The sequence below is a fragment of the Anoplolepis gracilipes genome, chromosome 11 (assembly GCF_047496725.1).
Source record: "Anoplolepis gracilipes chromosome 11, ASM4749672v1, whole genome shotgun sequence".
NCBI classification, from domain to species: domain Eukaryota; kingdom Metazoa; phylum Arthropoda; class Insecta; order Hymenoptera; family Formicidae; genus Anoplolepis; species Anoplolepis gracilipes.
In genome coordinates, this window is record NC_132980.1 from 8441687 (window position 1) to 8454398 (window position 12712).

Here is a 12712-nt window from a genome sequence, read left to right on the forward strand (position 1 = left end):
TTATGTAATATATATAGTGTTTGTCATTTAGACAATCATTGACATTCTAGAGATAAAAAAATTACTAATATCTTCTTATTATTCCAAATCTTATCTTCATCTTTTTAGCAGAATAATAATATAAAATTTTTTGAAATTGTGCTTGTTTATGTTATATAAATAAAATTTATTGTCTCGAAGACAATTGAAGTCTTGAAGATAAAAAATATTAAAGTAATATTACTTTTTAAGCTTTACACAAGATTAAATAGTACAGAGTAAGTAATAATCACTTACCCGCAAATGCTAACTGTTTGATGAAAAAGTCCATCCGGGATTTTCTGCGTTTTCCTAGCAGAAGTCCGGCAAGTACAGCAGTATTGCCGGCGACTATTAGTGCAAATAGCAGCCATAGTACTGCAAATTGTTCCGTCTATAAGGAAAAAAACGTTTGCTTCACTTTTGTGAAATTACCAGCTCGACATTTTGATATAAAAGCGTTCTGATTCTTTTTCAAAAAGTTTTAAAATTGTTGATATGTTTTAAAAAGAGTTTTTATATTTCTTTTTTTTTACAATTCTCTTTTACAGTTAATTGCAAGAAATCTTTTTAAAATATGTATGTAAAAAAAATTAGAACACTTTGAAGGAGGGAAAATTCTATTTCGATTAAATTAAAATTTTAAAAATAATCTCTTGAATAAAATCACAAAATAGAATTACGTTAGTTTTATATATCGAAAATCGCATTTGAAATATTTGAATTATAAAACCATTTATAGTAACAGAAAACAAAGATTCAAGTATATCATGCAAAATATTTAAATGTGTGTGTCAAATATACTCATTTTTAAATCGTGGATTGTATGCTAATATAATTAGAATTACGGGAAAATATAAAAAGGCATCTAGAGCCAAGCATCAGGTTCAGGAGCGCAAATAAAACAACGGTTTAAAATAAATATAATTAGAATATAAAATCACTCCGCAGTTATACAAATCTTTATGAATAATATAGATAAATGATAAAATAAAAAATAATTGATAAAGATTTACATAACGCAGGTGCATTATTGTATTATGTATAATCTCAATATCAGTCTGATGAAATATTAGATAGCCATTTACTAATCACTTGCATTATCCAAACAAATAATCGGTTTGATGGTTAGTTTGATGCCTGTGGTCTTGCATCGTATACATTACAAACTGTTTAATAAGGGTGACGTTTGAGTGTTAATTTCAACATCATTTGTATTTCCACTATGCATAGTACGAACAGCAACCTAATTTGCTGCAGTACATGCGCCTGATATGATGTGTAGCATAATTTGACGGTAACGAATAGATAATTAGGACATTTCTAATTAGGAGAATCCTACAATCCTTTGATGCATTCAAATATGGATGTGTACTATGATCTAGAGATAACAACAATATCAGTTACAGCAAATCTTAAGTATTACAGATAGTCAAATTATCTTTTGACCTCAAATATTGGTCAAATTTTACTTTAAATATGCTCATTTACAATTAATTAAAATATTAATTATTATGTTAAAAATAATTTTAATTATAACAAATATTTTTAACTTAAATATTAATATTTTTTTTTATAAATGTTTAAATCACAGTTAAGAAATTATAAATTTACGTTTAATTATACAATTAAATTATTTAGAATTATAATCACATAGTTTTAAAAAATGTGCATTTCTTTAGTAGATAACAATACAATAAAACAACAAAATATTTTTAATTATTATTAAATTTTAAATTATTATATTAAATTAATATTAAAAACAACATTTTTGATTAAAGATATTGATATATTTAAATTGTTGTATTTTTTTTAAACTTATATAAATAATAGATAAATTAGTTAATTAAATTGCATGATTGTTAGCACAATTCATTGATAATACTTCATTGATAATACTACAGAATATCGTGATTGTGAATAATGTGAGCTGGTAATATATATTGTATAAATATATACAACTTGAATATCTCTAATTATTTTAACTTGATACAGAAACAAAGATAATTAAGGTAATAAAAGCAATTATTAATAAAGGCAATTAGTCAAATTATTTTCATTATAAATAATTTATAATACACATATGTATATCCACTGTAGAACCAAAAACGATAGTTTTATATTTTAATATTTAAAAATTTTTACTTATTTATTTATTTTTTTTTGGAAAAGTAAAAAAATTTTAATATTTTATTAAATATAATAAGAAAATAAAATGTCATTAAAAATATTATTTGAATTATTTAGTAGTGTTCGCTATAATTGTAAAAAATAAATTGTATGAGAATATACGAAGATGCATTTTGAATAAAGTTTGCAGACGTTAACATGTATATCATGTAATCTAAATTGCTTTAAATGAAGTTCAATTAAACTAGTTTAATCAAAGTTTAATTGAACGGATAAATTAGTGATAAATTGAGAAGTTTATCCAAAATCTCTCTCTCTTTCTCTCTCTATTTCTCGTTTTTTACAATTATCCTGAAAATTTTTATAAATAAAATTTATACGCGAGAAAATATATCTAAATTCCAATGCTCAGTCTGCCACAATTCGCCTGTCTGGCGAATTATATGCCTTCTGGCTCGAGAGGACCGGCATTAGTATTTCCTCCCAAATGGGTGAAAGACTTTCGTATCCACCCATCGGACGAAAAGAATATTGCCGAATCGACGAAAATCCATTGGGACCACAGTGTTACGTGTTCCATTCGTCTCCCTCTTTTTTTTTCTTCGCACTCAGCACTAAATTTATGTTTCTATTCCCTAAACTGCAAATTCCGAAAGAGACTTACATGACAGGTAATTTAGGTCATTTAGTTTTGTTGATACTCCTGTATCTGTACATGATGTGGGAATATTTGATATCGATTTATTTACAGATTACCTATTTGACCGTGATTAATTTTTAATCCCCTAAATGGACTTTACAAATTAACATGGTAAATAATTGGCTGTATACAATGGCATATTTCAAAAATGTTCTATAAACTTGTGCTAATATTTGAATGATGTTAGTGATAATGTATTTTCAATGTATTTCAAAACATATATTTTAAAATATATGTCATGTTATGCGAAATGTTAATAAAACAAAGTTGCTATTTAATTGCATCCATGGTTTAATAGAGTTATAAAAAATAATATATTTAATTTTGAAGAAGATGATTTTATGAGATTTTAATTTTAAATTTATCCAACATTATATAAAATTTTTACTTATGTCTTTTTTTTTAATTATATTGTTTATATACATTTGTCCGCGAGCATTATTTCTATTATGTCAATTCTATAGTAAAATTTTATTAATAATTTATTGGATTATATTTTTTCTCCGTCGCTTATATAGTATATATATATATATATAATAAAAGATTATACTATTATTGTTTACGTTATAAATGTCAAACGAATTTTTGTTATTTTTATTAAGCGACGGGAAAAAAATATAATCAGATAAATCATTAATAAAATTTTATTGACATAATGGAAAATAATGCTTGCAGACAGACCATATAGTTTTTATAACAGAAAAAAAAGAATTCCTTGTTCTTCGTTTCAAATTCTATTTATACAATTAATGACTTTCAAGATGATTGTTCTGGGATTTTTATTGTATTCAATACATATATCGCTATTTAACATATTGAAGACATTTAACTGTATATGATTGGAACGTAGATCACATGGTAACATATATTATTGAAAAATACAATGTGTTTGATTGTATGGAATAATATATATAATATATACTTCTTAATGAATTTATTATTGCCAACAAATGCAGGAATTTTAATGATTATATTTATTGAATTAATAACCAAAATACAATTGAAAGGTAATCAAAACACCATCACCGAATGTTTTATCAGATATATATATATATATATATATATTCTCTTTAATGGTACCTTGCACAACAATTCAAAATAAAAAATTTTTGGAAAAAAATATTTGATATGCACAACTGTATAGGATATAACGTTGTATATATCAACCCATACTATATGATTTTGAATTGTTTGCTAAAAGTGTCATCGAATTTACTGTCTCGATTGTTTTGTACATATTGTGTATATTAATGCTATTGCTTGTAAACTATTGCTGCCTTGATATCGGGTTCGATTCATGGTATCAACAGCCAAGAGAAAATGGCACAATGTCTAGAATATCATGTATATATATTGCGATTCTCTATTCGTATCCGGTCTGCATTGGTTTCCGGTTTCAAAATGCAATTACTCATGTCACTTGCAAGCTCAATATCGATCGTTCAATAAAATTGGATGCCGATTTTGTCGCACGCGAGATTTGTATGCAAAGTTTGGGGCTGTGGCTGCAATCTATGGGTTATATTTTATGTCGTTTTCTCTATAATATTCTTGTATTAATATACTGAGCAGAGTGCAGAGGAGATAGATAGAGAAAATAGCTATTTATAAGATGCAAAATTTAATCAAAAAGAACTCATTACTAAAAAACAATATTACAGTTAAATTTGTTAAGTTTTATAAATGTGTACACCTGAATTAGTTTTGAGAAAATTATTAAATATTGATTAACTTTTTTGAATAATCATCATAATTTGGTCTTTTTTGTGATTAAAGAATGTTTTTTGCATTTATTAAAATATATTTTGCTTTGTCTAATTTTGACATTAATATTATTCTATTGTCATATACATTTTTTTCTTTTATTAATTTTTGGTTTATTTATTCTTTGAATACATAAATAAGTTATTATGTTTGGTTTATTTATTCTTTGAATACATAAATAAGTTATTATGTTTGGTTTTAAAACTCATGTGTATTTCGTAATAGCACAAAATAGCAGTGCTGAAATTTATGTATTTTGAATATTAAATATTATACATGTGTAGATAATTACAACTATTGTAGTATCAAAATGCAGAATTGTATGTTATATAGCTATAGAATGCACATTATTTTGATTAATAGAATTGAAAGAGAGAGATATAATGTACAGACACATATAACATATATATAATTTATTTGCATTTGTTATCAAGAGAAGAGAGAAAATATCAAAATTTGCAGAAACTTATCAAAAAATATGAAAGATATTTTTAGCATCGCTTTATATTCCCATCCAACCAATTTATCATCATAATCAAGGCCGTTCAATTCGCGTAAATTTGCATGTCCGACGAAAGGCTCTATCACGGATTGTTTACTACAATACATGACATTTATTACAATTAACATAAATAACATCGCGTAACATGTGAAATGGCATACTTGTTGGAAGTATCGAAACCTGCTTCGAAGAAGTGCGAAAGTTTAATGATCTATATAAAAACTTATTGCAGAGGCAGAGTCATTGAAAATAAATCTCGATGTCAATTGCATGAAATTATAAAAGATAATGAATGAAAGAAATTTTTATTTTTTTGGTTTGAAAGAAAAGATTTAGCTCGCGAATAATTTGTTTCTTTTTATTTCTAAAATAAAAAGAAATAAATATTTTATAATATTACGCGCAATATCGTAAATCAATATTATGTTATAATGTATAATATTTTGAGATACTAGTTTTAAGGCTTTCGCGGCCACTAATATCTTCAATGGAAATTTGAGATATTTTTGCAGTTTATCTTTTTATTACTAGCAATAAGTCTCAAGTAAAAATTTTACGTATAAAAGTCCTAAAACTAATTTAAAAAAATATAATAATGTTATTTATAATTTTTCCCATCAACGCAAATTCAAAGTTTACCATTAAAATATAATGTGATAAAAGTGGGAAATTTGATATATATAAACAGCAATATCTATATATGTATACAAGAAAAATATAACAGTATAAAATATTATACATATAACATTTTATGTCAATAATTTTGATGTATTAAATCTACATTTATTATTTATATATTTCACAGTCAAGAATTAATGTACGTATTTTAAATCTTTAACATTTCTGATTTCAGATTCAAAACGATGTTAAAAGAGGTTTTCCATCATCTCTAAAAGATCTTGCTTAACGGAGGACATGTTGAAAGGCGTTTTGGATCGAGTGCATCTCACGCTAACGACGAGATATTCCCTGACATACAAATCAAACGGCATAATAGCTGCGACGACACACCATCTAAGTGGATTCGTACGATTTAGCATCGATGGATGAAACGAGGATAAATGGCGATAACGATACGACAAGCTCTCATCCGTGCGGCTTCTATCGTCAACCCGCAAGGTAAGTACTTTATAAAGCACTTTAGCCGTAATTTTGTCGATCGTAAAAAATTGCTTTGATTTACGATCTTGTTTCGCCGCGGATACACGGGGTGTAGGTACGTTTTTTCCGTACGGTATCGGTGAAAGAAAGTCGCGATGGCGAACGGTAAACGCGTTAACCCATTTAATCCACCGTGGACTAAAGTCATTTCCCATAAAAATCTGTTGCACGTAATTGAACGTTGACGTAACTCGTCTACCACAGCCATATCGAGTAAGTCGTTGTTAAATGGATTTACAGTAACTTTACAAAGCGGTAGACAAAACCAATAAGTATAAGATTGATATTGAATTGATATAAAAATGATAGATATACTATTATATCACTTTTTTATTATATATCAGTTGCTGATTTTATGTGAGATAAATATAACTCGTCAAAATTATGCAGCCAAATCTAATGTCGAATTTATGCATAAATACCGATTAATATTATATATTTAACTTTATATTAAAACATAAAAAGAATAAACAAATGATTATACATATATTAAAAGAGACTTGTTATACATTATAAAATAGCAGAATTTATCACAGAGTTTATCATCGTTTTTGATGCAAAAATTCAAATGCAAATGTCACATAAAGTTTGTTTCACAATCATATCTATAATTTCACGATAATATTTAGAATAAATTATTTGTTTCTAAAGTAAAATTTAAAACAGATTCTCTTTACATAATGTTTAATATTGAAAATTTTATGTATTTTCTTTATAGAAGGCATTTAAATATATAAAATACACACATGCATTAATATATGTGACATATAAAATTATAAGTAGATAATAGATTCTGTGTTGAATTTTTTATCACAAATTATGGATTATTTAAAGTGAACATAAACAAAAATCCATTAAATGCACAAAGCGCGTCGTAAGAGCGCATTTTGCTGCTTAAAATTTTATGTGAATGGTATTGAGCGACCGTGATAATGAATGAAAATTGTTTCTGAAGAGATTTCACGATGTATATATACAATAGGCTTTATGAACCGTAGAGACGACTGACATTGTGTCTTTTGTGTTTTCCGATATACGCAAGATTTACTTACGATCCTTTCTCGCGATTCATTCATAATTCAGCCTCGTAATTCTGGAACATTGCCGTAGTCGAAACAAGTGGAGCATTTATTCAGAAAAAAAGTTTTTATTTACATGTTTGTCCTGTCGAGAAAGTAACAAACTGAATAAAAAAGTTCAGCGAAAAGTTCGATACAAATTAATCATGCAAATATTCAAATTTGTTTGAATTTATGAGTAAAATAGTTAAAAATGGACCAAACCTTAAACTTCCAACTTTCAGATATATTTATCTTCGAATTTATTTCTGTCTTTTGCTAAAAAAAAGAAAAAGAATTAAGATTAATTCCGAATTGTCTTATTCAGTGTATGTTCACCGCTCAAAGACTTTTTGAATTTCATTTTTTTTTTAAATATTTACCGTTCGGAAAATTGCGATGTAAAATTTATCGCAGACACGAGAATATACTTAGTTGATTACTGTATTTACGCCTGAGTACGTATGCAAGAAAAAGACTGATAACGAGCCATAGTAGCGTCATATAATCGTAACGAGCTGCGGTAAATGGTCAAATTACGGCAATACCGATGTACTGCCGTCTTCAAAGAAAAATCTTTGACCACCGCAAACTGTGACGTGAAAGAGTAACGAACCGCTCGTAATTCGTAATTCTTAACGACCGAATGAAGAGCGTGAGCTTAACGATGCCGCTCTTTCGTGGTAATAACGAGAGTGCACTCTTGGATATGCGCCAAGCTTCCTCCATAAGCAAGCAACTACTGTTAAAGATTGTTGATTTTATGATCTCTAGACTGAAACATTTTACCAAAATATAATACGGTATGCAAATCAATAATTTGAATAACGTTGGAAAAATAACAATACTAACGTGTTAAAGAAAACTGCTTCGCGAAAAGTGAATATTCAATGATTTATATAACAGTTATATACTTAGTATAACAGTGATCTAATTTATTTTTTTAAGACCCGGAGTAAACTAGTTTTAAAGTTAAATTAAGATTGATTTTCTCAAGAATTTGAAACGTTTCATTGAGAAGTTCCATCACTGTTGTTCTTCCTTTGAATTGATAAATTAATCGAGAAAATTGCAAAAGAGAAAATAACAATGATCTGGTTTTCCGATTGCAGTTTCGCGCAATTCACTAGTGTTCTCGAGAATTCAATATTGCACAGATGTTTGTGTTGTGAATTATCGTTGCGGTTCCATGTATTTACAACCAACGAATCATTTGTATTTTTCAATAGACAATACATACGCTGCAGTACTATTGGTAAATGAATTAACAAACTACAAAGGCTGATCTTTCACAATGCTCGCATGCTTTTTTTCTGCGTAAATACACGTAAAAGCTTTACATACAAAATGTTTCAACTGTAAACAACGATAAGTTACTCTAAATGCTTCTTATTAAAACAGATTATCAATTGTTTTCATATCTAATCTAATGATTTTTTTCAAATTATAAATTATTATATTAAATTGATACATAAAACGTAGATTCATGGCTGATAAAAACGTAATGTCTAAATAATAATATTCAAATATTGATTTAAAATGTAAAAATATAGTGCATTAAATTAAATGCAATATCAAATAATTATACATTTGGTTTTTATTAGAAAATCAATGATAAATAAAAAAAATGTTATAGTAATTTCATTTGTACGTATAACACCGGTAAATTTCTTCTAAATATATTATATTGACAAATTGTCGTAGTTTATTTTTTATTTATGTCCACATAAAACTCAAATAAAACATCAAAACTTTGACAAGCAAGAAGTTTAAATATTGCGCTTGAAAATGCAAATCTCCTTTAGTGGTGCAAACATAATAGCAGTCAGAGTGAAGTAACACGTATAAACTTTTTTTGTGACGAAAAGAGTGTCTTTCATCGCTTTTGATATACATGTACTTTGGTTCGTTTCGTTTTCCGTCTTTTCCGTGTCATGATCGTTTCAACATATAAACTAAAGAAAGTTTTAGTTACAGTTAAGAAACTTTATTTTACAAAAAAATATATTTATAAAATTTAGAAACTACTAAATGAAACTCTAATTATCACGCTGCTTTTATATTTACATATAAATTTGGATAATTCTTTTTTTTATATTTAATTTAGTAATAATTTTGTTTTTTTTGTATTTGACTTTTTTAAGAAATGTATATATATATATACATATAAGTAACAAATAATAAGTAGTATATATATATATATATATATATATATATATCATATACACGATATTTACAAATATAAATTGTGTAAATAATTGGAAAATTATAATTCTTTAATAAAATTGGATATTATTATAACCTAACTTTTTTATCACACATATTGTTTATAATACTTATAATAATTATAAATTATTACTTATAATTAATTCTACTTTTAAATAGTAATCCTAGATCAGTACTCCATACTGCATTAAACTTGTGCTATTATAGATATAAGAGAATGTATTTTAAAAGTCTGGATTTTTAAAATAGAAGACGTCTAATAGAAGTATTATTATTTTTAAAAAAATATTATCTCATAAAATTAAATTTTATACATTGATAATTGCGTCAGAACAAAGTTTTCATCTTGTGGTTCAGATATTTTTTTACTTTATACGTGTATTTTTTTTAATCCATTATCTCGTAATTAGAAAATAAAAAATAATATACCACTCACCGATACGATGCACAACAGCAGAGTTGTAGTACACTATGCAATCTGTAAAAAATACAGATATATCCAAATTATATATAAAACAATATCTAAAAAATATTAATATATAAAAAACTAATTATATATGATGCGCGCGATTGAACTTTTTATTTATTTTTTAGACAAATGTCTAATAAAACAAATTGCATAATTTTCGAGTAAAAGTTTCTTTTTATAATAAAACCTTTTTTTATAAAATATGATACTTATATGTATATGTATGTGTGTATATATATATATATATATATATATAAATTTTTTATATAAATAATATAAATTGTTATATTAAGTCTTAAACACATTAATATAAAAATATTAATTAACATAATATTATTTTATTATAAATATTTTCAGTATTTTAAAATAAAAACAAATTTAGAATAGTATATATATTTATTGTACTACATAATAACAGAATGGGTTGCTATCGCGGAAATAAACGAGCACCTAATTTTACAAGTAACAAATAATAAGTAAAATTAGTTACAAATTACTTACCTTACAGTTGCTCTGCTATTGCCTGATGCCTTCTCCAGGCCTTCTCATTCTCTCTTCTTCGTTTTTTGCTTCTTTGTGGCACTCACTCGGAAAAACAGTCGCGTGAATTAATCGCGCGCTAATGAGCAAAATATGGCGATTGCACGGCACTTTGCACGACACTCCCAATGTTAATTGCAGGTTAACGTGCAGTTTATTATTATTTATTATTGCGGGAAGAACAATGTGAAAATTATATGATTTATCTGACACTTGCGAAAATCACGCGGTTAAATTCATACTACGCATCATAGGACTTGCTATCTTTGTGTTAATTATATCCTCATATTTTAAGGCAATTTTATTATATCGCGGTATAAATAAATAAGTAAATATATATATATATATATATATATATATATGCGTGTCTATATGTAAATTAAAGATAACTATTAACAGAATGCTCTGAAATATATTATCGCTTTGTCGACTGTTTGCGCGATAGATTTCGATTACATAAATCTCATTCGTAGAGATACATATTTTAACAAATTACTAAAGTTGCAATTTTGTTACATAATTGGCAATTTAAAATATGCATTAAAATACGTGACTATAACTACATTCACTGATAATATACCGCCAGATTCCGTATCCGTTGTACTCGTAATATATTGTTAATGATCGCGAAAAATGCAAATATAATATCGACTTCAAATTGATATCGCGCTGTAGGAATTGAGTTAATGGCCAATTAAGACACACGCGATAGAGATCACCAGAAATTGTATATTATATATAACAGTCGATTCAATATTATAAGCAGATTGTAGATTTTTTAACGTATAAATCTCACGAAATATGTATTATCAATACCATATCTTGGAATCAAATAATAGTTATCGATAATTGTAACGATGAGGGAATGATTGTGCTTTGATCGTAATACGACGACACATACCGAACGACTGATGTCGCTCGCTCCAGAACCGCTGCGTGAATGACGGCATCAAGGCCGCGCCGATGTAAACAATATCGTACGTCGTACGTGTTTCTTACGGCATATGACGTCATTATACTCACGAGTATAATGTGTAGGTATAGTCCTTGACCTACACAGTCGTACGACGACATTGGAGCGAATAGGTATCAATATGAATCGTTCCGTACGTGTCGTCTTATTATCTATCGAAACACCATCATTCTCCAACATTATTATAATCAGTAATTAATACATTGCGTAATTGGTTAACTCGGACGAAAAGACACGTAAATATCGTGGCAATTATTAGACTTAAGAATGTACGATGTATCGACTGCGTATTAATAATACATATTTCTGGATTTATGCATTAAAGACCTATATTGCTCGTAACATTTAGTTTCGATTATATATTTTCCGATGATCTATATACGTCTTGACTAATCGATAACCCGATTCGCGTAATATTGTACAATGTCAGAGTGAAGGTAATTTTATTATAAAAATATCGAGTATATAAACAAATTCTGAGCTGAGCTGCCTCGATGTGTTTAATTATTACACAATCGTCATTAATTCAGTTTTCATTATTCATTAATTCACGCATCATAAATATGGCGGTTGTAATTTTAAATCAAAACGCATATTTCGTAAGATCTATTTCGTTAAAATTTATTAGATACTTATAACGTGAGATATTAAAATTACTTTAAGGTGCAAGTATATAATTAATAATTAGAAGATAGCAAGTGCTGTAGCGCGTGAATTTGATCGTGTTATTTTCGTGCGAGAATTATATAGTTTTTGCATCCTTTTTTCGTTGTAATATATAATAATTAAAGTACGTGTCGGATTAATATGCGATTAACGTCAGGAGTGTCGTGCAAAAAGTGCCGCGCGCGCTAATAATTAACTGTTTTTTCGCGAGTGAGTGCTATAAAAAAACAAAGGACGAACAAGAGAGGATGAGGAAGTCCAGGAAAACATCAGACGATGGCAGAGCAAATGTGAGGTAAATAATTTGTATAACTTGTTTTATTGTTAAGTAACAAAGTTGCTCGTTTATTTCGCATAGCTGTCATTCTAAATTCTAAAATATTGGGTAGTATAATAAATAAATGAATATATATATATATATATATATATATATATATATATATATATATATATATATATATATATATATATATATGTACATATACATACGTGTATACATATATGT

General features: G+C 27.0%; 1 protein-coding gene and 1 long non-coding RNA gene across 4 annotated transcripts in view; one reads left to right on the top strand and one right to left on the bottom strand.

Moving 5' to 3' along the window:
* Ccap-r (Crustacean cardioactive peptide receptor) overlaps positions 1-12712 on the bottom strand; it is a 72167-nt gene that overhangs the window by 16959 nt on the left and 42496 nt on the right. For all 3 annotated transcript variants that reach the window (XM_072901885.1, XM_072901886.1, XM_072901884.1), the window contains exon 3: positions 277-412. In XM_072901885.1, coding sequence (XP_072757986.1) covers positions 277-412 — 136 coding nt within the window. The remainder of the gene's footprint in view (positions 1-276; positions 413-12712) is intronic.
* LOC140670963 (uncharacterized) overlaps positions 1-12712 on the top strand; it is an 81187-nt gene that overhangs the window by 12402 nt on the left and 56073 nt on the right. Inside the window, exon 2 of the long non-coding RNA XR_012047651.1 lies at positions 5968-6233. This is a non-coding gene — a long non-coding RNA (uncharacterized lncRNA). The remainder of the gene's footprint in view (positions 1-5967; positions 6234-12712) is intronic.